The sequence below is a fragment of the Odocoileus virginianus genome, chromosome 30 (assembly GCF_023699985.2).
Source record: "Odocoileus virginianus isolate 20LAN1187 ecotype Illinois chromosome 30, Ovbor_1.2, whole genome shotgun sequence".
Lineage (NCBI taxonomy): Eukaryota > Metazoa > Chordata > Mammalia > Artiodactyla > Cervidae > Odocoileus > Odocoileus virginianus.
In genome coordinates this window covers 28,367,584-28,395,296 of record NC_069703.1, presented here as the reverse complement: position 1 = coordinate 28,395,296, position 27,713 = coordinate 28,367,584, and the positions used below count along the sequence as shown (strand labels likewise).

General features: G+C 60.7%; 1 protein-coding gene across 2 annotated transcripts; it reads left to right on the top strand.

Moving 5' to 3' along the window:
• Nucleotides 1–474: 474 nt before the first annotated feature.
• On the top strand, nucleotides 475–27,713 carry EPHA2 (EPH receptor A2). 2 transcript variants are annotated; one of them, XM_070458729.1, is made up of 18 exons: nucleotides 475–661; nucleotides 4,915–4,982; nucleotides 6,771–7,440; nucleotides 15,402–15,557; nucleotides 15,641–15,973; nucleotides 16,675–16,790; nucleotides 17,211–17,364; nucleotides 17,813–17,912; nucleotides 18,401–18,456; nucleotides 18,624–18,749; nucleotides 18,844–19,029; nucleotides 19,158–19,219; nucleotides 19,590–19,799; nucleotides 19,957–20,106; nucleotides 20,792–20,985; nucleotides 21,564–21,719; nucleotides 26,581–26,659; nucleotides 27,450–27,713. In XM_070458729.1, exons 1-18 carry the CDS (start codon nucleotides 577–579, stop codon nucleotides 27,534–27,536), a joined length of 2,988 nt encoding a protein of 995 aa, XP_070314830.1. In that variant the 5' UTR covers nucleotides 475–576; the 3' UTR covers nucleotides 27,537–27,713. The 2 variants fall into 2 exon arrangements, with proteins under 2 accessions (XP_070314830.1, XP_020733653.1); XM_020877994.2 differs by having other exon boundaries at nucleotides 477–661; nucleotides 26,581–27,495.

The following is a 27,713-nucleotide window of genomic DNA, read 5'->3' as shown; positions in this document are numbered from 1 at the left end:
AGAATTAAGTGATAACGCATGTCTGACTCGTCCTTAGACGCGGATGCACTCAGATTCCTGAATTCTTAGAGGCGCCTGAGCAGAGAAGCTCTCTCTGACCGCCAAAGGTTGGGTGCACAGTTCAGAAATACTAGGAAGCGGGACGTCAAGCTGCTCAGCGGGCGACTGCTTCTTGAGCCTTTAGGCCATTTCAGCTCAGACCTTTGGGCCAGTGTTGAGCTCGGCCCCGGTGGCAGAGGGTTAGAGCGGGGCTCAGCACAGGATCCCTTAAGGCTAGCATCGGTTGCACCGCCTCTTAGAGGAGCTCAAACCTGCGAGGACCTGGGGGCGCCAGCGAGTCCCGAGGGCCCAGAGAGCCTCCCCGCCCCCGCGGGGCGCCGGCCCGGCCCCTTCGGAGACACCGGGGGCGTGGCCCGTGACGTCACCCGGGCATGAATGGACAGGGGCCGGTCCGCTCTCCGCCCGCATTAAGCTCTCCAGCGGGCAGGAGGAAGCTGCGGGCGGGAGGCGGACCGGGGCCGGCGGGCGGGCGTGCGGAGCGGGGCGCGGAGCCGGGCGGAGAGCGAGGAGCGCGGCATGGGGCGTCGGGCGCCGCTCGCCTGCCTTGCGCTGCTGTGGGGCTGCGCGCTGGCCGCGGCCTCCGCGGCCCAGGGCAAGGAAGGTAAGCGCGCGCGGCCGGACCCCGATCCCTGCTCCGCCCCGAGCCCCGCGCGCCACTTCGGAAACTCCAGTCCCTGCGTGCTGAGGTCCGGAGGGCTCGCAAGCTGCGAGCCGGGAGAGTTTGGGACCCCCGCCCCAGCCCACTCGGGGCTGTAGGCGCTCCTAGGACTAAGAGGCTGGGGCCCTGGCGCACGAGGCTCAGAGGCCGCAGAGAAGGGGACTCGGCGCCGGCCACGAGGCTTCAGGAACGCGTCCCGGCGGGGGCGCGGGGGTCTCTTGGATCAGGAGTTCGTCCGGGGGTCGTTCCGGCGGGCTCAGCTTCGTGTTGACCTGAGTTCGCTAAACCGCTTGCCCCGATTTTGTGGAGAAGGCGTTTCTGTGGAGGCCACTCACTTTGGGGAGGGGCTCTTCGGCCGGCGGGGACACCCTTGCAGAAGCCCCAGCCCCCTGAAGTTTTCTCCACGCCCCGCGATGCCTCCAGTCGGGCAGGAGAGCTCGCGGGGAGTTTCGGGCCAGTTTGCCCACTCACAGCCCTCCCTCCTTCCTGCCCCGCACTCCGGGACTCGGGGGGCAGGTCCCCGGGCTGCGAGTGCGGACAGGAAGTCCCAAAGTCAAGCGTTCTGAGCGAGGGGTGATTCAGAGCCAGGAAATGCAGCAGGTGGGGGCGCGGCCTCCCAAGGTGTGGAGCCGGCACCCCAGGGCCACCGCGGAGTCGGGCACCCGGGGGGTGGGGAACTGACTCACCCGCCCCCGCCGCTGCGCTGGGTGAGGGGCCGCGCGGACTTCGCCCAGGGCGGGGCCGCTGGTGGGTGGGGGCGTTGCCGCCTCGGCTGGGGTCGCGGAGCGGACGGGGGCTCGTGCCCTTGGCCGAGGCGCTTCCTGTCCACCCGTACACCCAGCCGAGACCGGCTTCAGTTTCCGACTGAGAAGGACTGCCCGCCCGCGGGGGCAGAGGAGGTTTCCGCAGGCTCCACCAGAGGGAAGTGCAGAGGAAACCTCGGCCCCGTGAGAAGTTTCCTTGAGCCTTGCCTTCCTTTTCCGCCTCCCCACCTGGGGTTGGAAGTTTTGCTGTTCCAAGTTGGGAGTAAAAGAGGCCCGAGGCGGAACTCTGAGGGTGAGGGTGGGGGCGCCCCTAATCAGTCGGAGTTCCTGGTCCCAACTTGCAGGCTGAGTGGGTGGGCTCTTCTGTGACCCTCAATATCCCCCCACCCCAGCTTTTTGTCCTCCTCCTTCTGGGGGGTTGTGGTTGGAAGGAAGGCGGGAGACAGCCGCATTCACTGCAGGCCTGTCCTGAAGGCCCTGGGAGGTGGGGTGGGGGGACCAGGCAGGACTGGTGCCGTGGGTGATGGTTGTGCTGTAGCCTTGCCCTTGGGCCGCTGTCGAGCCCCCCCAGCCAGATGACTAGTGCCCACCACACCCCGACATGCGTGGCAAGGGGGAGGACAAGGTCCAGGGAAGGTTTCTGCTCAGGCTCCCAGAGTCCCTGTGAGGGTCTCCCCAGGGACCTGTGCCTGTGGTGCGGTGTGGGGGACGGATGCCCCAGCTGGGATTCCATGGATGTGGTGCCTTGGCCTGGAGGTGGGTCAGGGGTGCAGACCCAAGCCCCTTCCACCTTCACCCAGGCTGCTTTCCTCTCCTTACTCCTTCCCCGTGAGCGCAGGACCAGGCTGCCTTAGGAGGCCCCATGGAGCATGTTAAAACTCTCAGCAGCCCCTGAATCTGTCCTTTTACAAGTGGGGAACCTGAGGGTGGCCTGATCCCTTTTTCCCCAGAGGGTTAGCTCTGAACATCCAGCTTCTCGGGCTCCAGAGCCCAGGGTCCCTGCACCCAGGTGCTGGGCTGGGTTTTCCTGAGGTGTGAGAAGACCTGCAGGGCTTGCTGGCCTGAGCTGGGAGGTGGGCTGGAGAGTGCTCCTGAGTCCTGGGAGTCCTTGGCCTCTTGGTTCTCTCAGAGCCCAGTGTGCCCTCTGTCCCCTGTCCCCTCTTTTCTTCGTTCCTCTCTTCGTCCTGTCCCCCAGCCCCAGTCTCCCCACCTCCCTGTTTTGGGAACCAGCCTGTCTTGTTTGGAGGGATGGGGAGAGCAGGGAGATGATGCCTTTGAGTAAAGAGCTCTCGAGGTGGACCCACGAGGTTGATATTTGCGATAGGACTTCAGACTGAGAAGAAGGTTTTCCTGGGGGGGGGGGGGGGTGGTGAGGGACAGGGGCCCCTGGATGAGTCCAGCTTAGCCCAGGCCTCGGTGAAGCCATCAGGTCCCGCGGAGGGGCTCCCGGCCCCCGCCAGTACCAGCTAGGTCCCTGGAAGCAGCTCAGGGAGAAGCCGCGACCGACAGCGTGGAGAGACCAGGCCAGGCGCCTGTTCCTGGTGATCGGCTCTAGGGAATTTCCCCCGGGAGGGAGGGGGCTCCTTCCTGTGTGAAGGCTTCTTTTCTTCTCCAGTGAGCCCTGTGATATTTCTCAGGCTGGAAGGGGAGCAAGCTCTGGCAGGGGTCGTGGGGGCCCCTCCGTGCCAGGTTAACCCTTCAGCACCCTGGAGCCATGAGCCCCCTCCCTCAGGACTATAGCCTGCCCCTTCCCACCCCTCTAGGGAAGGGGGGCGTCCGGATCCTGAGGACCTCTCACCTTTGTCCTCCTACTTCCCTGGGCTGGAGCCAGGAACCCCCAGATTCCTTCCTGTGGAGCCAGAACATTCCATTTGCTAGTGGGGTTAGTGAATTTCCCAAGCCTGTCTTGGGCATGTCCAAGCAGATCCTTGCTCCTGCCCACCCCCCAGCCCCCTCCTCTGTCCCCTCAGCCTTGGGCTTGTGCCACGTCGGCTTTCCTCTCCCCAGCCGGGCTGTGGGCCTTTCCTAGAGGCCCTGGCTGGGTCAGCAGAGGTAAGCTGGTAGCGCTCCGCTCCCAGGCCTGGGGGAAAGGGGTGGTCTGCCCTCAGCAAAGGGTTTCTCAGAGTCTGCCCAGGCTCCCATCCCCGTCCCCCGCATCTGTCTAAATCAGCTCCATCTCCACCTGCCTGGGATTCCACCCTGAGAGGCATTCTTTCAGGTCCAGGCCTTGAGGAATGCTGCTTCTTGGGGCCGTGTTCCTCATGTTTCAGAGTCCAGAAGAAGTCAGCACTAGGCCCCTCCCCCCCACCTCAGGGCTTTTCCTCTGAATCTGGGGACCTTACAGAGGGCCATGCTTGTTCTCCAGGCCCCGGACCCTCCAGGGAGCGTCGCTTCTATCGGTAGCTACCTGGACATTACTTGGAAATGGAGCACGAGGCTGCACCAGGGGTCTTGACTGCAGTTGATGAGGCTGGAAAAGCCAGGGGTGGGCAGTGAGAGGTGCTTGAGAGCACGGCTGGATCTGGGGAAGCCCCTGGCAACATGTCCTTCCCGCGAATTCCGATGCCTCTCTGGGGACAGCGAGGTCCAGGCAGCTGTTTACTCTGGGCCTGGATGTTCCCTTTAAGGGTTTCCATCTCAGTCCCCAGACGCCTCTGGCAGGTCAGTGGCCAGGGTGTCAGGGACGGAGGCAGCAGGATCGGGTCCCCAGGGCCGGGCCGCGCCAGCTGTGTGTCTGCGGGTCCCTCCCGGAGGCCCCATGGGCTCAGGGCTTTGTTGTGCCTGCTCTGTGGCTTTCGTGGTGGGAAGATCAGTTTCCAGACACCACCCCCCCGCCCCCCCCATCGACCCCAGTCCCCTTCCTGGAGTCATTCCCACCTGTTAACAGCTCTCTCCTCTTGGAGGGCCAGGAGACACGTTATGTACACACGTGTGGTGCATCTGTGTGGCCTTTGTGGGGTTGAGGGTACTTTGTGCTGTGTGTGGGGTGGGGGGATGTGGCCGGAGCAGATAAGGGTGTCCCCAAGACCTGCGTGCGTGTGAACCGCTGCGGAGGGGCCTCTTCAGGAAGCAGGCAGGGCGGCATGGTGTCCCTCAGGCCCAGCCGCTGTGCCCTGCTGGGCCGAGCTCTGCCCCCTTCGCCCAGCTGGGGCCGCGAGCGGGAGGCGTGGCTGGAGGGAGGGGCCTGGTCTTCACCCGTGCTGCGCTGTGACAGTGACAGGTCCCCGTCCTCCCCGGGGCCCAGCCTCCCTATTCTGGAGAGATGGGTCTTCTTGGCTGTGCTGACCCTGAGTGCTGGGGCCTCTCTTTGGGGGCTGGGGAAGCCTTTAGGGCCACTTGGGATTCCTAGGGAACTCCTGCCTTTTCCACTGTGGGCTGATCCCTGACGATGCTTCCAAGCTGACCCAGTTTCCCCTCTTTCATCTCTTTCAGTTGTCCTGTTGGATTTTGCTGCAGCTAAAGGGGAGCTCGGCTGGCTCACACACCCCTATGGCAAAGGGGTAAGCTGTCTGGGGTGGGTGGGGGCCCGGGGACAGGGAAACTGAGACCCGGGGAGGATGGGGCCTGGCCCAGAGCCAATGGCTCAGCCAGGGTTTAAATCCAAGCTTCTCACCAATTAGGCAGGCTGGGACAAGAGGTCAGGGAAGGGCCCTGAGAGGTGGGGAGAGCTGGGGAGACAGCCGGAGGCCCCAGCAGAACAGGGCCCCAGGATCGTCAGAGGGACCCCCTCTGGCTCCCTCTATTCCCCTCGGCAGGCAGGGAAGGAGTTTGAGGCTCCCCCTGTCTTTGAGGACCCAGCCCAGGAGATGAGGGATGAGCTAGAGAGAGGAAACAGTGTTCCCAGGTCCCTACAGCCCCGGAAGCCAGATCAGGTTCCTTCCAGGCAGACCTCTCTCCCTGCTTCTCCAGCTGTTGCTCCCCTTTCCTGCTTGAGGCTGAGTTTGTTTTGCTTTTCCACCAAGTTCATCTCCTGCGGTTAGTCTCCCCTGCCCTCTCCTCCCCTCCCCTCCCCTTCCTTCCCCTCCCCTCCCCTCCCCTCCCCTGCCCTCCCCTACTTTCCCCTCCCCTCCCCTGCCCTCCCCTCCCCTCCCCTCCCCTCCCCTCCCCTCCCCTACTTTCCCCTCCCCTCCCCTGCCCTCCCCTCCCCTCCCCTCCCCTTCCCTGCCCTGCTATGGCCTGGACTGGTGGGCAAGACCCCAGGGTCCTCTCCCCAGCTTTGCGTGTGACTGCTGTGTGGCCTTGGGGAGGATACTGATGCTCTGGGCCTCAGTTTCCCCCTTATTGAATTTGTTCTGGGGCCTGAGCTGTCTCCAGGGGGTACTCGAGACCATTTCCGTTGCTGGCCAGATCTGTGAGTGAGCTGGCCGCTGGGCCCTGGTCACCCTAACTCCTTAGGCCTGGAGTTTAATGTCAGCAGATTTCCAGGATCCTGGAATGTCATCCAATCAAGTCGTGACACAGTAGGAAACTGAGGCCCAAGGGCATCTGAGGCCAAGGTCGCACAGTGCAGCCCAGGGCTTTCTCCTTGGCCCCTCTGCTTTCGTCATACATGTGTTCATTCATTCAACAAATACTTTCCCAAGTACTTACTCTATTTGAGGTAGGCCCTGGGGATAAAGAAATGCCCTAAGGAGCTCAGACTCTGCTGTGGCAGCAAGATGTAGTTGTCACCAGGTAGGTGCTAAGATAATGGAGGCCATGGGAGTCTGAGGGAAGCACTTGCCCCAGCCTTGACCCAACCTGGGAAGCCTTCCTGGAGGAGGCTGAGCAGTGATCTGAGCAGTGGTGTGGAATCACCTGCTGTTCCTGACCCGACCCCTCCCTCCCACTCACATAGGCCTACACAGTGAATGATAGTGGTGGTGGTGATACCAATTGCCTTGTGTTCCTTGTCACCCATGCCAGGCAGCGTGCTCAGTATTTGGTAGACGTTCTGTCATTTATCTTCACAGCAAGTTTGTGAAGTGGCTCTGGCCCCCATGGCAGGATGGGGACTTTGAGGCTCAGAGAGCTAAAGCCATCTGCCTCAGGTCACGTGGGACCCCCAGCCTCTGCCCTCAGCTCACTGTCTAATATAGGGGTTTAGCACCCCAGCACCGGTGTCAGGGGGCACACCAAGGGGTCAGATCCAGTTCAGCCACTGGTAACGTGTGAGGGAGACTTGGAGCCCCTTCCTGGACCCGAGTGAGGCTATCAGGAAGCGGAGAGCCTGGTGCCTGGCCCACCTCCTGGCTGATGCCTCTGGGCGCCTGCCTCCCTGCCCACACTCCCCTTTCGGCCCCGCACAGTGGGACCTCCTGCAGAACATCATGAACGACATGCCCATCTACATGTACTCCGTGTGCAATGTGGTGGCCGGCGACCAGGACAACTGGCTTCGCACCAACTGGGTCTACCGCGGGGAGGCCGAGCGCATCTTCATCGAGCTCAAGTTCACTGTGCGGGACTGCAACAGCTTCCCTGGAGGTGCCAGCTCCTGCAAGGAGACCTTCAACCTCTACTATGCCGAGTCAGATGTGGACTATGGCACCAACTTCCAGAAGCGCCAGTTCACCAAGATCGACACCATTGCGCCCGACGAGATCACAGGCAGCAGCGACTTCGAGGCGCGCAACGTGAAGCTGAATGTGGAAGAGCGTTCCGTGGGGCCGCTCACCCGTAAGGGCTTCTACCTGGCCTTCCAGGACGTGGGCGCCTGCGTGGCGCTGCTGTCCGTGCGCGTCTACTACAAGAAGTGCCCCGAGCTGCTCAAGGGCCTGGCCCGCTTCCCCGAGACCATCGCTGGCTCCGACGCGCCCGCCCTGGCCACCGTGGCAGGCACCTGTGTGGAGCATGCTGTGGTGCCCCCCGGGGGCGAAGAGCCTCGCATGCACTGCGCCGTGGATGGCGAGTGGCTGGTGCCCATTGGCCAGTGCCTGTGCCAGGCGGGCTATGAGAAGGTGGAGGACGCCTGCCAGGGTGAGTGAGGGCACGTGGCAGAGGCTGTGTTCCCAGGCTCCAGTCTCTGCTCTTGGAGCCGGGGACCTTGGTAAGGTTGTCCTTGCTCTGACGTGGGGTGGTTCTGTTAGTGGAAATCTCAGAGGCTTCCTAGGCTGGATTCACTCGTTCACAAAAATGAATCCATTGAGAAACGGACAGTGTGCAGAATGTGAGTGAAGACTCTCAGACAGGAGTGGGAGTGAGAGTGTTACTCGTTCTGTTGTGTCTTGACTCTGCAGCCTCATGGACTGCAGCCCGCCAGGCTCCTGGGTCCCTGGGACTCTCCAGGCCAGAATACTGGAGTGGGTTTTCCTTTCCTTCTCTAGGGGATCTTCCCAACCCAGGGATCAAACACAGGTCTCTGGCATTGCAGGCAGACTCTTTATGGTTTGGGCCGCCAGGGAAGACCCCAGACAGGAGTGGGTGAGCTCACATCTCTGTGCTGCATGTAGCTGTGTGACTCAGCCAGTTCTTTAACCTCTCTGTGTCCGGGTTTCCTCATCTGTACGATGGAGGTGAACATACTGCCCATCTTGTAGGGTTGTTATGACAGTCAAATGACTTAATACTCATAAAATGCTTAGGTCAGTGTCTGACACAGAAGTGTTTTTAAGTGTGATTGTTGTTTTTGGTTCTTCCCAGAAGTTTATCTTGAGTATCTGTTATGAAACAGCACGGTGGGTACAGTGCATTCAGGCCCAGAAGCTGGTTCCTTCTCTGTTGACTCACCGTGTGACACTGGGCAAGTCACTGAACCTCTCTGGGGCTCAGGCCCCTCTTTGGTTCTTGGAGGTGAATAAAGTGGACCCAGGATTTGCATTCCCTGGCTGCGCATGAGAATCACCTGGGGCTTTCTGAAAAAGGCCTGCTTGGGAGGGGTGCTCAGGTCTGCCTTCGCTGCCTACCCCACCCCGGGCCATGGACCCAGATCAGCCCATTGGGGCTTCTGCTGATGACGACAGGGCCGGCATCATCAGACTGTCTGGGCACAGGGCCTGAGCTCTCATCGAGAGGCCATGGCTTGGCACAGCCAGGCCTGTGATAGCGGAACGCGCTAAAGCAACGTGGATTTCTTTCAGTGGTGACTTTTTCTGGAAATGGCTGTGGGGCAGGGCATTTGTGGAATGTGGGCTGACCTTTGGCTGGCTCTGGGAGCTTCTTTGCTGAGATAAGCAGGGTCTTGAGAAATCGGGGGTTCGGGGCCTGCACTTACACATACCGACCAGTGACCTTTGGTGAATGTCTCACCTCTGGTCTCAGGCTTCCTGATCGAAAGAGGAGAAGTTCAACTGTTCTAGCAGGTTGTATTCTTACCTAGCAACCATGGATCTTTCGGGGTTTCAGGAGTTGGAGGGCCCTGGAACCCTTTCTCGTGGGCTGCACTTGCCTCTTAGAGCCAATCCTCAGAACCTTACTTAGTACCGTCTACAGCCTCAAATGAGAAGTCTGCTCAGAGCCTCTCTGCCTGTGGCGTAGTCTCTGCTCGTCAGCTGGCCCTGCCTGCGGTGACCTCAGGTGCACGCCCCCGGGTTTCAGACAGTGACCGCCAGGGGCAGGGGGGCGGCGGGGGGAGGCCTCCCTGGGTGAGCAGACTCCTCCCCATGACATCCTCACACAGGAATGCAGGCGAGGGGGTGGGGGGCAGCTGAAAACTTTCCACAGGCTGGTGATTCAGGCCCGGCCGCGATAAGTGGACAGTTGAAGTGGGGGGTGTCTCTCTGAAGGAAGGGGGGTCGGGCTTCCCTCTCCGGGAGCGGGAGTTCAGGGCCTCTCAGGCTTTGTTTGTGACGAGTTGAGTCATCCCAGGAGGGAGGCCTGGTTTCCAGGACCGGAATCTTTGACTTTGGTCTGGGGACCCTCTGCACCACCAGCCACCTGTTGCCCTGATTTTCCCCCTTGGAGTCCCTCTCCCTAAATTCCCTTCCGTGTGGCTTGGGGGCCCTCTCTGTAGTTGGGAACCCCCAGCCTGGCGACTCTGCCCTTGCAGACCTTCCCCAGCAGCCCAGGACCTTGATGGTGGGGGAGACCCAGCTACAGAGCTTGGAGCTGCCCCGGGCAAGTGCTCCATCTACCTGCTCCTGCAGGTCTGTGCTGCCACTCTGAGAGGCAGGGACTGCTGCCTGTCCCATTTCACAGACAGGGAACTGAGGCTCAGAGAGGTGAAGAAACCTGCCTGGCATCACACAGTTGAGACCAGTCACCCCAGGACTGGATCTAGCCGACGCAGCCGCATCCAGGCCAGAGGATGGCTCAGGAGGCGGGGCGGGAAGTGACCGGTTCCTCTGGAATCCCTGAGTCAGCGCCTGGCCCGGATGGACGCTCCGGGCAGCAGGGTGCCAGGTCCTGGCACAGGTGGCAAGGGGGCTGGGGGTGGGGGCTCTTCCTGAGCACGTTACAGAGGAAACAGGGAGCTGTAGGGTCTGTCCCCTGCCTGCCCTCCGCAGAGCCATGCACCGAGAGGCTCCCGCTGGGGCTTTACTGGTGACAAGCCAAGTCCAGAGCGGGGCTGGGCAGGCCAAGGTCATCCGGTCCAGGTGATTGCCAGCTCCTCCCCAGGGTTCCCTCCCCAGGAGGCTCAGGAAAGAGTTAAACGGACAGCGGAAGGGAGCCACCTCCCAGGTGCTGTGTGTGTGGACAGGTGGGCACGGGCAGCCGCGCTTTGCTGAGCTATGTCAGGAATGAGCCCGTTTCCCTCCGGCGCCCCCGCCCCCAGCCCTACCTAGGGGACGCTGGAGCCACTCAGGCTGACCGCCATGTCCCCCGGGGTGGCTCTGTCTCCCTGTTTGTCTCAGCTTCCTGTCCTGGCACGGCAGCTGGCGCCTCGGCCCGGGGACTGCGGGCCAGGTGAGCAGGTGGCCAGCAGCTTGGGCCAGAGGCTCAGTCCAGCAGCTGGGGGTGGGGGCTTGGGGATCAGGAGGTCCCTCCTTGGAAGCCCTTGCTCCCTTGAGGGGCCCAGCCCCTCCCCGCTCCAGTCTCTTTGTCCCCCAGTTCGTGGACACCTCATCCCATGCAGAGCATTTCCCAAGCAAAGTTTCATCTGTCTTCACAAACAACCCAGAGAGCCCTTGTTTTACAGATGAGGAGACTGAGGCCTAGGGAGAGGAAGTGAGTGAGGGAGCTGGGGCCTGGCGTGGGGAGGGCAGTGCGCTGTCTTCAAGTGCCCTTGGCATGTAGCTTTCTACCTGCAAGCCCTGTGACCTTGGTGAATACCCTCTGGGCTTCACTGTAAAATGGGTGGGTTGGAGCCTTAGCACTCAGAGCCTCCCTCCTGTGACTTTCTGCTGTGGTTCCTCCTGAGAACCTGGGTTGTTCTGGCAATCTGCAGATGGGGTGACCTCTGCATGGGTGGCACCTGACTGGCTGAGACCTGGCCCAGGGTCCAGAGCTGAAGAGGAGGCACCCCCTAGGCAGGTAGTGGCTCTGGCTGAGGGGGTCCTTAGGTAGGATGTCCCTGAGCACGCAGGGGCTGATCCCCAGGCTGAGCGGGTGGTGGTCTGTGATCTGTGACTTGTCCCCTCCCAGGGGAGTGCCCCTGGCCTTATTTCGGTGGTTTCTTCTGGCCTGAATGGGGGTTGGAGCCGTGGCAGCCCCCACCCCCCGCCCAGCCCTCAGCTCACACTGAGCGCAAAACCTCCGTGGGGGGCCCTCCCTTCCTCCAGCACTGAGGTGAGCAGCGGGTCCGGGAACGGAAGGAAGGAGTCAGGGAAAGCAAACAGCAGATGAAAGGCTGGTGCCGGGGAGGCGGAGTCTGGCTTATCGCAGCTGGTGGAGGAATGTGCCCATAGAATGTTCCCTGGGGTGTGTGGGAACAGGGCTGCTGGGGACCCGCGTTTGCAGGGTCAGGAACTTACGGGGTCGCTGACTGCTGCCCGTCAGGTGTGGGGCAAAGTCCAGGCTTTGTGCCTTTGGGCCGGGGTGGCGCACGTGGTGGCCAGCTGGCCTGGGCTGGGGTAGGTGACTGACCACAGGTGGATTGCCACTGCCATTTCTTGACCCTGTGACCGTGCCACCGCTGGCCGGGTGAGGGGGCTGGGCCTGGAGGAGGGGCTCTGCCACTGGATTTGCGTCACGCTAGAGGGCGTATGTCCCTGAGTCATCCCACGCTGCCACCTGAGGGGCGGGCATCGGGAACTGGAAAAACCAGGGTACACCCCTGGGCGCAGCCACCCTGCCCCCGTTCCCCTGCTCAGAGAGGCCTGGGCCTGCCAGGGACTGGGGCCAGGGAAGTTCCCCACGGGTGTGCCAGAGCTGGGATCTGGAGCTGGGCAGGTGGCATCATGGGCACCATCCCCCAACACTCTCCTGGGCACTGAGACGCTCGTTTCTGTGGCCCTAGAGCCCATTTGTAATGAGCATGTAGGTTCTGCCTTTACTCACATTTTCATCTGTCCAGTCAGCAGACGTTAGCTGAGCACCTGCTGTGTGCCAGACCCTCTGCTGGGCCAGGGGACACAGAGAAAGCGGATTCCACTTTTGCGCCCCACCAGCTGCCTGTCTCATAGAAGATCCGAAATCATTCCAGGAGTCCAAAAGCCAGGGTGTAAATTTCCCTGGAGCAGAAGCGGTGTTTGTTTTTCTTGCCATGGTCTCCCAGCAGCCAGCATTGTGCCAGACACGTAGGAAGTGCTCAGTTTCCGTTTGGTAAACATAAGATTGAGTAAGAGTTGCCCTGATGGTCAGAAGTGGGCCAGAGATTGGAGAGTCCAGGAGGGCTGTGTAGAGGAGCTCAAGCTGGGTATTGAAGGATGCATAGGAGTTTGCTGATGGGTGAAGGGACAGTGAGTATTTTGTGAGTGTAAGTTATGTTTGGGAATGTGTGACCACCCAGTGTGTGACCCCTGTCCCCACTCATCTGCCCAGAATGCCAGGAAATGCAACCCTGCAAGATCAGGAAGACCCGGGGCCTACCAGTGGCAGACACGTGGACTCTGGGGCCCCTGAGCAAGGGCACACTCTGGTGGGGCCCAGGGAAGGCCCCGTGGAGCTCTGCGGCTGCAGGAGGGGGCAGCTCATTCCCGTCAGGCCAGAACATGCCCTGCTGGAGCTGCCTCTCCGCTATTCTCTGGCACATGCCCAGCGGAAATCTCTCCAAATTCCCTCTTTCCTGCCGGCAGCAGGCGGGCCACCCCCGGCTCAGAGACCACAGACCGGAGCCCGCCTCTGCTCCTACTTCCTCCTCTGACCCGGGGCTGGGGGACTGGGGAGCAAGGGGCCCTGTGGGTTTTACAGGTGCTGAAGGCCTTGTGGGGGCTTGGGGTCCCTCCCCAGCCTGAGCGCCTGAGCTGGGGGGTGTGATTATGTTCTTGGGGGCCCCTGAGCACCCCGATTCTGCGGGGCCTGGACCACCTGCAGCCAGTACTCACCCAGGGTGTAAGCCCCTCTGGCAGATAAGTCAGGGCATTTGAGGGAGTTGAGATCCCAGGATAAACAGGGCCCAGCTTTCTGAAGTCTCACTTTTACTTGTAGGTTTGGGGGAGGAGAGAGCTATTTTTGTATTGTAACAGATAAGTAATGAGGAAGAATGCAAAATACACAGGAATTCCTTAAATGCAACGGGAGACTTGGAAAACCTTTGGGCCTTGAAGTAGGAGGTTACGCTGGTGGGCCCGACCAACCCCCTCCCATGTGGCCTGGGTGTGATGTCACTGTTTTCCCCTCAAGGACATAGAGGTGCCGTGCTTTAGGAGGTGTCACCCCTCCCCCCTCCCCTAACTACTCTGAAATCTGTCTTGGGATTTTCTGGTGTTGTAGCGGTCGGGCCTCCTCTCCTCGCTCTTCGCTCTTTGGGCTTGTTTAAGAACTTTGATTTCTCTTTGCTCCAAACTGACATGTTTGTGGGGAAAGGAGGGGGCTTTGAGGTTGGCATCCAGGGTTTAGGTTTTGGTTTCCTGTCTTAGGAGCTCGTTGACCTTGACCAAGGTGTTTTACCTCTCTGAGCAACAGTTTCCTCACCTCCAGAGTGGAATGAATCATTACAGCGCCTGGTTTGATAGCACTTATTGTGACGACTACATGAATGTCGAGTGCCTGGGCCAGAAGCTGCACAGAGCAGCTGCCTGATCAGTGGTCGCTGCGTGTGACGGGCTCCAGGCTATGCTGTCCTGGACAAGCCCCCTCCCCTGGTGTGTGCCCGAACTCTCTCAGGGCCTGTGTTGACATTCTGCCGTGGCAGGACGGGCAGGAGAGGAGGGAACGGCTTCTAGGAGAGTCCCCTTGGGCCCCGGCAAGCAGTCATTAACGGGGAGGTGTCCTTTAATTCCTTCCCCTGACTCCCCACCTCTGCTTGCATAGGGAACTAGACAAGGAGGGAGACTGTCCCTGCCTTTTTTCAACAGCATAGATCTGACCGTACCATTATTCTCTACATCAAACCTTCACTGGCTCTCACTGCCCCTAGGATAAAGTCCCAGTTCCTTGATCTGACATTAAGGGCCTTTCTCAAGCTTGTCCCTTGAGACGGCTCAGACTTACTCCCTGCTACTCTCCAGACTTGTGCCCACCAAGCCACGCACACTTCCCATTAGTCTTGCTCTTTCTCACCCCTAACTCCGCCTCCCAACACTTCTGCCCTGCTGAACTCCTACTCAGCTCCTAAGCCCTGGCTGAAATATCCCATATTTGACTCCACAAGCCTCTGGCCAAGGTTCTTTCTACCCCTGTAGGCCTTTGCCCATCCCTTTCTGGTGGACATCGTCCTGTGCGCCTGCTCCCTGAGGTCAGGGGCTTTGTCGCAGGGCTCCCCTGGTGGCTCAGATGGTAAAGAATACGCCTGTAATACAGGAAGCCTGCGTTATCCCGGGTAATCCCTGGGTCTGGAAGGTCCCCTGGGGAAGGGAATGGCTACCCACTGCAGTATTCTTACCTGGAGAATCCCATGGATAGAGGAGCCTGGTGGGCCACAGTCCATGGGGTTAGAGAGAGGCGGACACGACTGAGTGACTAACACTTTCATACTTTCACAGGGTCTGTGCGTAGGGCTGGACATAAGAGTCAAGGATCAATGTTTGATAAACATGACACTGAAGCTAGAGGTGTTTTATTCCGTGTCTTCCCACTGAATAAGCTGAGGGTGGGGGACAGTAATTGTAGGCTTGGGGAAGAGGACCCTGGGGGACCCCACCCCATTCTGGCTGCTTCAGCAGCTGCTCAGCCCCGGGACAGCCCTGCACAGTGTCTGGGTAGTTTCCTGCCTGTGGGGCCAGGAAGGGGGCCTGGGGCCGGGGCAGGATAGAGCGATGGGAGGAAGAAGCCTCTGGAATGAGGTTTCTGGGACTCTCCCCTGCCTGGCTGGGACCGTACCTGCTACCAGGGAAGGAAGAGCTGCTTCCTGGTGGCCCTTGTGAGCAGAGGAAGTGACTCGGTCCCTGAAAGCAGATCCAGAGAAAATGCTGGGGGTCTGGCCTTTCCTGTTTCCTGGGGCCAGCCCTAGGACAGGAAGGTGGTCCAGCCTCAGGGTGTTTGGAGCACCCGCAAAGCTGGCACCCTGATACTCCTGGCTGATCTGCTGGGGGGCTGGGCTGGGGGTGGAGGTCATCAGTCAACAAACACAGATGGGGAAGAAGACAGTTACTGCCTGGGCGGCTCGTAGTCCAGGTGGGACCTGCCGGGCCGGCCTGCACAGACTCAAGGAGGTAAAGCGGGCAGGCCGCTTCTTGGGGAGCTGGATGCTGAGATGCGGGCCTTGAACGCCAGGCATGGGGGCAGGGCGTTTCTTGCAAGAGCCTGTTGCGGGGGTTTGCAAAGGTTTGGAGCAGGCTAGCCAGGCACTTCTGGGTGCCCTGCCTGAACTGGGTGCTTACCACGCATTTTGTCATCACTCTCGCCAATGACCAGACTGGCCCATAGCGGCTCAGTGACTTGCCTGGGGGCCCAGGGCGAGGGAGAGGAAGAGTCGCTGGGTCTGGGAGCAGGCTGAGCTGACTCTGTCCCCGCACCCCCAGCCTGCTCGCCGGGGTTCTTCAAGCCCGAGGCGTCCGAAAGCCTGTGTCTGGAGTGCCCTGCACACACCCTGCCATCCTCTGAGGGCGCCGCCACCTGCGAGTGTGAGGATGGCTACTTCCGGGCTCCGCAGGACCCGCTGACCCTGCCCTGCACGCGTGAGTCTCCCAGGGGTCAGGGCGGGCGGGCTGGGGGTGGTGGCTGATGCTGACCTGTCCACTCCCCACCCCGCCCTGTGCAGGCCCCCCGTCCGCCCCGCACTACCTCACGGCTGTGGGCATGGGCGCCAAGGTGGAGCTGCGCTGGACGCCCCCCCAGGACAGCGGGGGCCGAGAGGATGTTACCTACAGTGTCTCCTGCGAGCAGTGCTGGCCCGAGTCAGGCGAGTGTGGGCCTTGCGAGGCCAGTGTGCGCTACTCGGAGCCGCCACTGGGGCTGACCCGGACCAGTGTGACCGTCAGTGACCTAGAGCCCCACATGAACTACACCTTCACCGTGGAGGCCCGCAATGGCGTCTCGGGCCTGGTGAGCACCCGCAGCTTCCGCACGGCCAGCGTCAGCATCAACCAGACCGGTGAGCATCTCGGGCTGCGGGCCCTGCCCGTGCGACCCGCCCAGGTGGGGGGCTTCCCTAGGATGGTGACCCAGAGCTCCGCTGGGTTCCGAGACAGGCAGCACAGAGGGCTCAAAGGCGCGGCCCTTGGCGTCTCTTCTGAGCTCCGTGACTGGGGGCGAGTCCTTAACTTCTGAACCCGTTTCCTCACCTGTAAAGTGTCAGTGGCTCAGCCATGTCCGACTCTTTGCAACCCTGTGGACTGTAGCCCACCAGGCCCCTCTGTTCATGGGATTCTCCAGGCAAGAATGCTGGAGCGGGTTGCCATTCCCTTCTCCAGGGGATCTTCCCGACCCAGGGATTAAACCCGGGTCTCCTGCACTGCAGGCAGATTCTTCACCACCTGACCCACCAGGGAAGTGCCTGTAAGATGGGGGTTATTTAAGGGCTGTTGAGAGAACTTAATAAATCCTTATGTGTAACCTGGTCCATAGAGACGTTATTGTTCTCCTTTTAGTATTTGTGCACTTGTAAACACTCGTGGGGCACCCCTGATGTGCCAGCCTGTGTTGGGGCCCCAGGCTGGGGCTCTGTGCTCTGGGGCTGAAAGTTGAGAACCCCAGGTCAGGCTGTGGATGGGACTGGGTCTGGATGCTCCCTCAGTGCCCCCCTGCCCCGGGGTGGCTTCTCACACCCCTTCGCGCCACCGCTGTCCCGCCCAGAGCCCCCCAAGGTGAAGCTGGAGAGCCGCAGCACCACCTCGCTGAGCGTCTCCTGGGCCATCCCTCCGCTGCAGCAGAGCCGCGTGTGGAAGTATGAAGTCACCTACCGCAAGAAGGTGACGTGCGCAGGGCCGGGGCTGGGCACAGGGGCGCTCCCTGCACCACGCAGTCGTCTGGAGAAGCAAATGGGGTCTGGGGTCTTCCTGAGAGTTGCCTCTCCGAGGCCAGCCAGTAGGGGTTTGTGGGAGAGAAGACGCAGTGTTCTGGAATCCCTGGAAGAGGTGCGGGTGCAGGAGAGCCCTGTCCTGGAGATCAGCCAGACCTGGGCTTGAGTCCTGGGTCCTGCATTTGCTGGCTGTGACCTGGAGCGAGTCACTTCGCTTCTCTGCGCCTCAGTTGCATCCTCTGTAAGAAGGGCACCAAGACTGCTAACAGAGAGACTAACCTTGCTAAGCTGGAGTTGCTCTCTGGCAGGCTGAGCTGACCGCCCTCGCCTGTCCTCACGGTCTGTCTCTCCACCCGCTAAACACCCACAGGGCGATGCCAACAGCTACAACGTGCGCCGCACGGAAGGCTTCTCCGTGACGCTGGACGATCTGGCCCCGGACACCATCTACCTGGTGCAGGTGCAGGCGCTGACGCAGGAGGGCCAGGGTGCCGGCAGCAAGGTGCATGAATTCCAGACGCTGTGTGAGTCGGGGCCTGGGGTGCAGGCCGGCCCAACGTCCCGACACCACCGGGACATCCTGGGCGGAGGGAGTAGATCAGAGAACTTAGAAGCGCCCCCTTCCTGGTCAGCCGGGGCCTCGGATGGCCCTGCATGGGTCAGCCCCAAGCCTGGGAAGTGGGCAGGATGGAGGGCGGGGGGGAACCAGGGCCGTGTATTCAGGGCTGTGTTGTGGGAAGAGAAGGACGTAGGCTCTGGTGTTGACAGGCCCAGTTCAAACCCTACACTGTGGAGAGAGTCCCCCACACCTGCTCTGTTCCCTGGGGAGGGCCTCTGTGAAATGGGATGAATGCCCTCATGGGCCGTCAGTAGTCGAGGCACCCAGCAAGTGTCTGGGGTTCTAAGTACAACCAGGGGGTCACCATGGTCTGAGTGCGGGCTCCTTTGTCACGCCTGGTCTCCCCTCGACAGCCACGGGAGGGTCTGGCACCATGGCAGTGGTCGGCGGTGTGGCTGTCGGCGTGGCCTTGCTCCTGGCGCTGGCTGGAATTGGCTTCTTCATCCACCGCAGGTTTGTGGGAACCCATGGCTGGGCTCCCCAAGGACTTAGGAGGGACACGGGGATGAGAACCTGTTTCCTGAGGGACAATGAGGTTGATAGGATCTAGTCCCTGCCTCCCGGGGTGTATATGTGTGTGTGTGTGTGTGTGTGTGTGAAGATGCATTGACTTGTGAAGGGCTCCGCACAGGGCCTGGGGGGTCCTGGGGGCTCCGGGCAGAGTGGTCATCAGAATGGCGTGTCCGTACTTCCTCGGGACACACGGGCAGGAAGCTCCGGGCGCTGTTATGAAGGAAGCCTGCATTACAGCCACTTAAGGGCCATTACAGGGTGTAGGTGCCAAGGAGGGAGCCGGCTTGCTCATTTCCTCTGCCTGGCTTTCCCCACGCCCTCTGCCCGAGGACACCAGGCCCCCACTCAGAACCAGGGTAGGGTCAGGAGGCTCTGAGACAGGGGTCACTGAGCTCCCTACGTGTCTGGTCTCCCATGGGACCTCACAGGAGGAAGAGCCTGCGGACACGCCAGTCCTCGGAGGATGTTTACTTCTCCAAGTCAGGTGAGCTGCGGCCCCTGCTGCCCTCCTGCGGTCCTCAGGCCTCTGGGTCTGTGGCCAGGCGATGGGCCTCCCCCGGGGTCCCTGGTCCATCACCTCCTCCTCCCCCTGCTCGAGGGCCCCTCCCCTCCCCAAGCTGTCTGTGACCCTGCCTCTCCTTCGCCTCCCAGAACAACTGAAGCCCCTGAAGACCTATGTGGACCCCCACACCTACGAGGACCCCAACCAGGCTGTGCTCAAGTTCACCACCGAGATCCACCCGTCCTGCGTCACGCGGCAGAAGGTGATCGGAGCCGGTGAGGTTGCGCGCCGCGGAGGGGTCTGGGGCAGGTTGGGAGTGCCCGATGCCCAGGCTGACGTGGGCGCTTCTCCCACCTCGCCTGCCTGCAGGAGAGTTCGGGGAGGTGTACAAGGGCACCCTGAAGGCATCGGGGAAGAAGGAGGTACCTGTGGCCATCAAGACGCTGAAAGCCGGCTACACGGAGAAGCAGCGAGTGGACTTTCTCAGCGAGGCCAGCATCATGGGCCAGTTCAGCCACCACAACATTATCCGCCTGGAGGGCGTCGTCTCCAAGTGTGAGTCCTGGCTCCGGAGTGGGGGTGGGGGACCTGTACTGGACGGGAGGGGTTGCCTGCTGGGGGCCCCGGTAGGGCCTCTGCTGAGAGCTGCTCCCCTGCCCTGACACCTGTGCGCACCTCCACAGACAAACCCCTGATGATCATCACCGAATACATGGAGAACGGGGCCCTGGACAAGTTCCTGCGGGTGAGATTGTGGGCCAGGGTGGGGCCCTGGGATCCTGGCTGAGGGCTGGGGGCACCGGTGGGCGTGGCCTGGCTTGGGGTCCCAGTGGGCATGGCCGGATTGGAGGCTGGTGTCCCGGTGGGCGTGGCCTGGCTTTGGAGTGGGGGGGGGTCCCCCTAGTGGGCGTGGCCTGACTGGGGGCTGGGTCCCGGTGGGCGTGGCCTGGCTTGGGGTCCCAGTGGGCATGGCCTGATTGGAGGCTGGTGTCCCGGTGGGCGTGGCCTGGCTTTGGAGTGGGGGGTCCCCCAGTGGGCGTGGCCTTGCTGGGGGCCGGAGGTGGGGGTCCTGGTGGATGTGGCCGGCCGGCGGCTGAGGCCCGGTGCCCCTGCAGGAGAAGGATGGCGAGTTCAGTGTGCTGCAGCTGGTGGGCATGCTGCGGGGCGTCGCGGCCGGCATGAAGTACTTGGCCAACATGAGCTACGTCCACCGCGACCTGGCCGCCCGCAACATCCTCGTCAACAGCAACCTGGTCTGCAAGGTGTCTGACTTCGGCCTGTCCCGTGTGCTGGAGGACGACCCCGAGGCCACCTACACCACCAGTGTGAGCGCTCGGTGGCTCTCGCCAGGACGGGGGGCCTTGGGGTGGCGCCGCCTTTGTCCTCTCACACCTGGGGCCTGGGTCTCCGGGGAGTGTGGCCCTGACTGGGATCGTCCCAGGGGTGCTGAAGGGATAGTCATGACCGGCCTGCTCCCTGCAGGGTGGCAAGATCCCAATCCGCTGGACAGCTCCGGAGGCCATTTCCTACCGCAAGTTCACCTCGGCCAGCGATGTGTGGAGCTATGGCATCGTCATGTGGGAGGTGATGACCTACGGGGAGCGGCCCTACTGGGAGCTGTCAAACCACGAGGTAGGCCCCCTCATCCTCCCAGCCCCATCCAGACCTGGGCTTAAGCCTTTGCTCATTCCCAAACCCCAGGGGTTGGGCAGGGGAGAGTTTGGAGGGTTGGTCTGCATCTGGTACGGCCCTTCATTGGTTCAGTGAATGTCTATTGAGGGCCTACTGTGTGTTAAGTTGAGTGCTAGGCTCAGACCCAGTCCTTGCTTACACTCAGCAAGAGATCAAAGAAAGAAGTAGTGGGGTGGGACAAGTGTGTGTATGCATGCATGTGTGTATATGTGTGCGCTTTTGTGACTGTACAAGTACCTGGTACCTCATGCAACCAGGAGGCCTGGAAGACTTCCCAGAGGAGGTGACATCTCAGCTGAGACTGAAGCATAGTAAGGCAGCAGCCAGGTGAAGACACAGAGGGGGAAGAGTGCTCAGGCTTAAAGGGGGCAGTGTGTAGGCACCTGGAGACCACAAAGAGGCTGGCTACAGGGCTCACGGCATGGCTGTTGGCCCGGTGCCCAGGAGGAAGCACAGTCAGGGGACCCTGCCTCCTCTGGACACAGCCTCTTAGCACCAAAGTTTGTGTGTCAGGCTCAAGAAAGGAGGCCCATCCCCTCTGTTCTGGGCTCCCCTTCCTTCTGCCAACCACTGTATGGGAGTCTGGGGGCTGTGAAGGCACCCTGACCACCCCGCCCACTCCCAGGTGATGAAGGCCATCAATGACGGCTTCCGGCTGCCCACACCCATGGACTGCCCCTCCGCCATCTACCAGCTCATGATGCAGTGCTGGCAGCAGGAGCGCACCCGCCGCCCCAAGTTCGCCGACATCGTTAGCATCCTGGACAAGCTCATCCGTGCCCCCGACTCCCTCAAGACCCTGGCTGACTTTGACCCCCGGTGGGTTCTGTACTTTCGGTCCAGGGCGGCCCCCCAGGCATCCTCCTGAGCCACTTCAGCGTGATGGGCAGCGAGGGACGGGGGGGCAAGGACTCAGAAGTGACACGTGGGCGTTACTTAGCCTGGACCAGGGTAGCTCAGGCGATACTAACGGAAGCAGTCAGCATCTGTGTGTGGTAAATGGGCCGGCCTGGTGCTTAGCATGTTTTAACTCATTTAGACAGCTTAGGAGATGGTCCTGTAATTATCCCTCTTTTGTAGATGAGGAAACAGACACGGGGCAATTAAGTGTCTTACGTGCTGGCAAATGGTCAGGCTGGGACCGTGGCTCTGAAAACCTGAGTCTCTTACATTTGGTTCTTTTGTGGTAACTGGTGCTGCTGTCAGTGGAAGCAGGGGGCAGCAGGAGCCAGAGACGCTGAGTGCTCCCGGCCCACTAGGGCTGTCTCTTGGAGCCTTTCCTGACTTGGCTTGCCCATCGCCCAGATGAAGAAACCCAGGCGGGGCAGCTGGGTGGCTTGCTGGGGTTTAGGAGCAGCTTCGGGGGCTCACTTGTAGGCTGGTGTCTGCTGTTGCAGGGTGTCCATCCGGCTGCCCAGCACTAGCGGCTCAGAGGGCGTGCCCTTCCGCACGGTGTCCGAGTGGCTGGAGTCCATCAGGATGCAGCAGTACACAGAGCACTTCCTGGTGGCTGGCTACAGCACCCTCGAGAAGGTGGCGCAGATGACCAACGAGTGAGTCTGCTCCAGCCCCGCCCCGCCTGGCCTCGCCGAGACCCCAGGCTGCCTCCAGCTCTCCCACTGCCCACTCTTCTCTCTGCCTGCCCTGCTCTGCCCTCGTCTCTTTCTCTCTCCTTCTCTCTCCGGGAGAGTGGCTTTGCAGGAAGGGCAGAACCAGGCCGGCAGCCACCAGTCCTGGGCACTTACCGTGGCTCCGGTGAGAAAATAATAATTGTAATCATAACAGTGGCATCTGTTGAAGGCTGACCATGTGCCAGCTCTGCTTGAGCACTTGGTTTTGTTTTTCAAATGCTTTATTACTGTAACTTAGATATTACGGAGAGCACATATCCTCACTGTATGGGTCAAAGCTGGGTTTTTTGGCCGCGCCCTGTCAGATCTTAGTTGCCTAACCGGGGGTTGAGCCTGTTCCCTCTGCGTTGGAAGCATGAAGTCTTAACCGCTGGACCACCAGGGGAAGCCCATGTGCTTGAGTACTTTGACTCAGCCTTTGTGATAACTCGGCAGGTGGCTCCTGTCAATAGCCCCACTATTGACTGTAATAGTGGGCAGGGCGTGTGGCAGGTGAGAAACAACAGAGCCCAGGGTTCCGTGGCCATTAGGGGTACTCCAGCCCGGGGCAGTCAGGCTCAAGAGGTCAGAAGCCATGGAGGTCGTTAGTGAAGTGGGGGCTCAGAGGTTGCATGGCTTACTCCATCCAGGGCACACAGTTTGCAGCTGAGAAAAGAAAGACTTTGTTTCACAGCCATCACCTGGTTGAATTCCCTATTTGACTCATGAATAGAGGCTATTGTTACCTCCCCCCTCCACTTAACAAGTAGGGAAACTGAGGCTGAGAGGTGATGCAGGTGGCCCGAGGTCACACAGCCAGTGAGGTGCTCCGTTCTTCTCCAGGACGCTGAGCAGCCTGGGCAGAGGCCTTGCACTTTCCTGGCTGACATGAGAAGAGGGGCGCCGCCCGCCCCCCCCCCCCCCACCCCGGCACCTCTCCTCGTACGGATGCCTCTCAGCCCTGTGGTCCAACGTGGCCAGTAGTGCCAGCCCGCCAGCCCTGTCCCGGCTTCTGCCCTGCGGGAGCTCTCCTCTCCTCCCAGCTCCAGCATCAGGGACCCTTCCCGACACGGCCTTGGCGCAGACACCTCTTCCTATCCCGGGAGGGAGAAGACGCTGTCCTCTTGGCCTTTTGTGCTTCTAAAAATAGTGGTAGTTCCCAGCTGTGTCAGGTCCAAGGTCGTGGAGGAAACGGGCCTCAGGGCCGGGAGGCTTTGGGAATCACACGGGAAGGGCTGACCCAGGCCCCTTGCTGTTCTGGGTCACAGTTCTGGGGCTAGGGCCTCTGTCTGAACATTCTCCAAGGCCTCTAGAAATTGCTCAGCTGGACTTTTGACCTGCTGGTCAGGGCCTGTCAGAGCTAGCCCTGGCCTGTCCCAGGGGACGGCCCGGATGAGAGTCAGGCAGGGCCAGCTGACCCGAGGGAGGCATGGAAAAGTGGAGAAAAGAGACAGAGCTCTTTCGTTGTTACATGGAAGTTTCGTTGATGCACGATGCTGGCCAGCGAAGCTGCACAGCGGAGTGACTCGGTGCTGTCCACGCACACGTCCTTCCTCTGTGTGCTTTCCCGCTGTGGTTCCGAATGCAGCTCCCCGTGCTGTAGCCTTGTGAGATGGGTATCTTGCATCGCCAGCCAGCTGCGGGGTCCAGAGCTGCGCTCTGCTGTCACAGCTGGGTTCGAGTCCCACCCTGGCCACTTCCTAGCAGATGGTTTTTGTCAGGTTAGGTTCCATTTTTGAGCCTTGGTTTCCGTTTCCCTGCTTGGGTGTAATGCAGATGATCCACCTGGTACACAGTAGGGGCTTAATCCATGTCACGCTCCCCTTTTCCTCCGTTCTCCTGCTTTCCACCCACAGCCCGTGGGCAAATACCAGGGTCCCTCGGCCGCTTCCTCTAACCTGGGAGCCTGGAGTGGCCGCTTTGCCCTCCCGGGGCCCCACTGAGGACAGCAGAGCCTCTCTGCCGGGTGAGCAGAACTGAGGTCAGCGAGACGTGCTTACAGGAGACTCAGCTCCTGGAAGCTTCCTGAAATAGCCCGGGGGGGCTCCTCGGCCAGTTCTTTCCCATGAGCGGGAGCAGGGCTGTTTTGGACCGATGGGGGTGAGTGTGTGTTGAGATCTGAGCAGGCCTGGATAAAGGCAGGAAGTCCTTGCACGCTCCCCCACCTTCTCTCAGCCCCACTGGTGCTCCAGCCTGGGGCCTGTGTGACTCATGCCGCTGCCCCCGTCTTTATCTCCAATTAGACAAGGGAAAGGGGGACCTCAGAGTACTTTTTAACCCTGGAGGCTGTGTCTACACATGCTGTAGGTCTCAGCGGGAGGCTCTGCGCTGCTCTCAGAAGTCAGCCCTCCTGGGATGGGATGTGGATTTCGGCTCCAGTGCCTCACCCCTGCCCTGAGTCCATATCCGTCACCCATCCCAAGGGGCAGACTGCTCAGTCCCCTGGGGTCCCACTGCGTGCACAGTCAGTCGTGTCCGACTCTTTGCGACCCTCTGGACTGTAGCCCACCAGGCTCCTCTGTCCATGGGATTCTCCAGGCACGAATACTGGAGCCGGTTATCAGTTCCTTCTCCAGGGGATCTTCCCGGCCCAGGAACTGACCCTGTGCCTCCTGCTTGGGAGGCAGACTGTTTACCACTGAGCCACCTGGGAAGCCCCCGTGGCTGGTCCCACAGTGGCTGTCTCTTCTCAGCTTGAGCATTCGCCGTGTTATTTTGGAATCACTTGAGTTTCTGGCTAGACTAGTGAGTGGTTCTGAATGTTTTTTGAGGAGCTAATGGAAGTCATAGGTGTCGCACCCCAGAAAAATACCCAGTCCAACAAAGGACCTCTGCAGTGTCTGGGGCTGTGGCCCACCGCATCCTGGGGGCCTGGGGGCACTGGCTGCCGGGTCTTCCAGTCTCCATGTGCCCTCAGCACAGCTTGATGCTGATGGGACATTTGTCGAGAGGATGAACGATCAGGCCGCGTTCCCTCCGCCCTCCTGTCTCCTGCTGCCCGTGGCCAGTGCACAGTAGGTGCTCACTGGGCAGGTTGTGGCCTCTGAACCTCCCAGCGGGGGAGCGGGCTGGCATTGCCAGGGCTCAAGAAAATGGTGGCCTCAGTTGTGTGCGTTCCCACTCCTGTGATGGGAGTTGATCCAGCGGGTGCCTGCCCTGGATCTCCCAAGACAGAATCTAAGGCTGGGGCAGGAACAAACTTGGATGGTCTGCCAGAGGCCACAGGCATCGGCCACTCTATGTGGGGAAAGCAGTGCTGCTTTTTCAGCACCCTCCGCCCTGCAGGTTAGCAGTGGCTCTGCTGTGGTGGGTGAGGAAGTTCTCCCAGGTGTCTGACTTCGGGCCTTCCTGCTGCAGTCCCGGGGCTGCCCTCCCACACCTCCGCCCTTCCAAGCTCAGCACTTCTCCAGGGGCTCCCAGAGCCTGTGGGAAAGTCGTGTCTCCGGAGTTGCTTGCACCATATAATTAGCTCCCTCTCGGGAGAGGGCCCATAAAAACCAGGGTGTTTTCATGGGTTGGGGCTGATGGGTGAGGATGGCGAAGGGGGAAACTCCCAGTGTGAGCAGTAAAGGTCTGCTCCAGGGTTCCTGGGAGTGTAAGTGGCTTTATGAGGGGATGGAGGGTCTTGGGGGGAGGCGGCAGAGGACCCTGGGCCCCTGGACACGTCTTTCTGCCAGCGCTGATGCCGCCTTCCCCTCTGCCACCAGTTTCCAGGGTCTCCCACCCTCCAGTTAGGCACAGTTGCCTCATTTTACAGGTGAGGAAATCGGGGTCCCTAAAGGGAAAGCCCGTCCTGTTAGAGACCCGCGTAACTTTAACCTCTGATGGCCCCTCAGGGCTTCCCAGGTGGCACTAGTGATAAAGGACCCGCCTGCCAGTGCGGGAGATGCAAGAGATGCAGGTTGGATCCCTGGGTCAGGAGGAGCCCCTGGAGCAGGGCATGGCAACCCACTCCAGTATTCTTGCCTGGAGAATCCCAGGACAGAGGAGTCTGGAGGACTATAGTCCATGGCGTCACACAGAGTTGGACACGACTGCAGCAACTTAGCACACGAGCACCCACGGCCCCTCAGTAAGGGTCTCCTGAGTCCGTCCTCTGCTATGAGAGTTTGGAGGGAGTGGGGGTGAAACGAGGCGGTGGCTGTGAAGAGACCTGGGGCAGAGAGCCTTCAGGGTCCCCCCGAGGGTCCCTGGCGTCCACCGATGGCATCCGTGTTGCCTGGGGAGGAGCCTTTAGGACAGACCCAGGGTGGAGGGGACGGCCTTCCTTCAGCTCCTCCACCTCTCAGCTCTGTCCCTCTGGGCAAGTCAGTTCACCTTGCTGAGCCTCAGTTTTCTAATCTGCAAAATGAGGGCAAAAACAGCACCTACGGATTTTGTGCTGATTTGATAAAAAAAAAAAGCTTGCACTCAGTGCTCTGCCATTTCTGAACTTGTTGGGGTCCCAGGCTTGCAGGGCGTGGGCCCTCCTTATGAAGCCCCCACCCCAGGTGCCACACCCCCCTCTCCCCGCCCCCTCTCCCTGCCCCCCTGCCCACGTGCTCCCCACGCCCCCCTCTCCCCATGTGCCCCCTCTTCCCACACCACCCCCTCCCCGCCCCCTCTCCCCCTTCTCCCCGCCCCCCCTCCCCACGCCCCCCTCCCTGTGCCCCCTCTCCCCGACCCCTTCCTCCCCATGTTCCTTCCCCACGCCCCCTCCCCCACGTGCTCTGCACGCCCCCCTCTCCCCGCCCCCATCCCTCCCACGGCTGCCCCCCTTCCCAGAGCGGCCCCTCACTGTCTCCTCCTGTCTTGCCCTGCACAGCGACATCAAGAGGATTGGGGTGCGGCTGCCCGGCCACCAGAAGCGCATCGCCTACAGCCTGCTGGGCCTCAAGGACCAGGTGAACACGGTGGGGGTCCCCATCTGAGCCCCTAAGGCCCTTGCGAACCATCTGCTGAGAATACTTGAAGAAACAGACTGGCTTCCTTCCATGCTGGGCCACCAGGGACCGTATTTATTTCCAGTTTTTCTTTGTCGACGCCATCCTGAGGCCTCTGCTGCGGGGAGGTCTTTGACAATACCTTGGCCTGAGCTGAGGAGATGCTCAGGGATCCTGGGCTGGCTGCCTCTTCGCTGACGAAGGACTGACCTGGCCTCCACGCACACAGCAGCTCCGGAGCATTCCTAGCATCCCCGCCAAGACTGCGGACCCATACACGGGCCATCACCTCGTGGGCCATCGCTACAGTGACCATCACCTTGCTGGCCATCGCCATGGTGACCATAACCATGGTGACCATCACCTCGCTGACCGCCGCCTTCCAGAGGCGGAGTAGGAACCTCATGCCAACACGAGGAGGAGCCACACTCGGCGGGCAAGACCCAGCGAGGTCCTCCCACCCCCAGCCCCGTCCTCAGCCCCCACGGGCCGAACACTTGCTCCCCTGGGGCCCCGCAGGATGCTTGGTTATGTGGAGATTTTTTAAAAATATATATATATTTTGTACCTTGTGGAGAGGATGTGTGTGAGGCAGGGGGCCTGGCTGGGGCTCGGGGCAGACAGCGCCTGTGTCGGACATTCCCAGACCCGCTCAGACACCATTTACTACTCTGTCAGTGTTAATGATTTTGTTCTGTTGGGTTTTTTTTTTTTGAACCTTAATTTATTATTTTTTTATATTTATTGTTAGGAAACGACTTATTTCTGCTCTGGAATAAAGTTGCAGATTGTTCAAACTGAGTTTGGTTTTCAGCCTTCGGAGGAGCAGTGGGTCTGAGAGGCTGTGCCTGAGGTGGGGGCGGGCACGTGCCTAGGGTCCAGTGGTGAAGAGTCCTCACCTCCGCTGCAGGGCATGGGATGGATCCCTGGTCCGGAAACTAAGATCCCACATGCCATGTGGTCGAAAACTGTTTTACAGGTAAATAAATAAAATAAAACTGGGTCTTTAAAAAAA

Bases quoted from the DNA above. Each gene is read 5' to 3' on its own strand.
- EPHA2 (XM_070458729.1), top strand. From the start codon at position 577: ATGGGGCGTCGGGCGCCGCTCGCCTGCCTTGCGCTGCTGTGGGGCTGC. The intron at 15,558-15,640 runs GTGAGTCTCCCA...CGCCCTGTGCAG, and splicing joins GCTGACCCTGCCCTGCACGC to GCCCCCCGTCCGCCCCGCAC. The intron at 26,660-27,449 runs GTGAACACGGTG...ATTTATTGTTAG, and splicing joins TGCTGGGCCTCAAGGACCAG to GAAACGACTTATTTCTGCTC.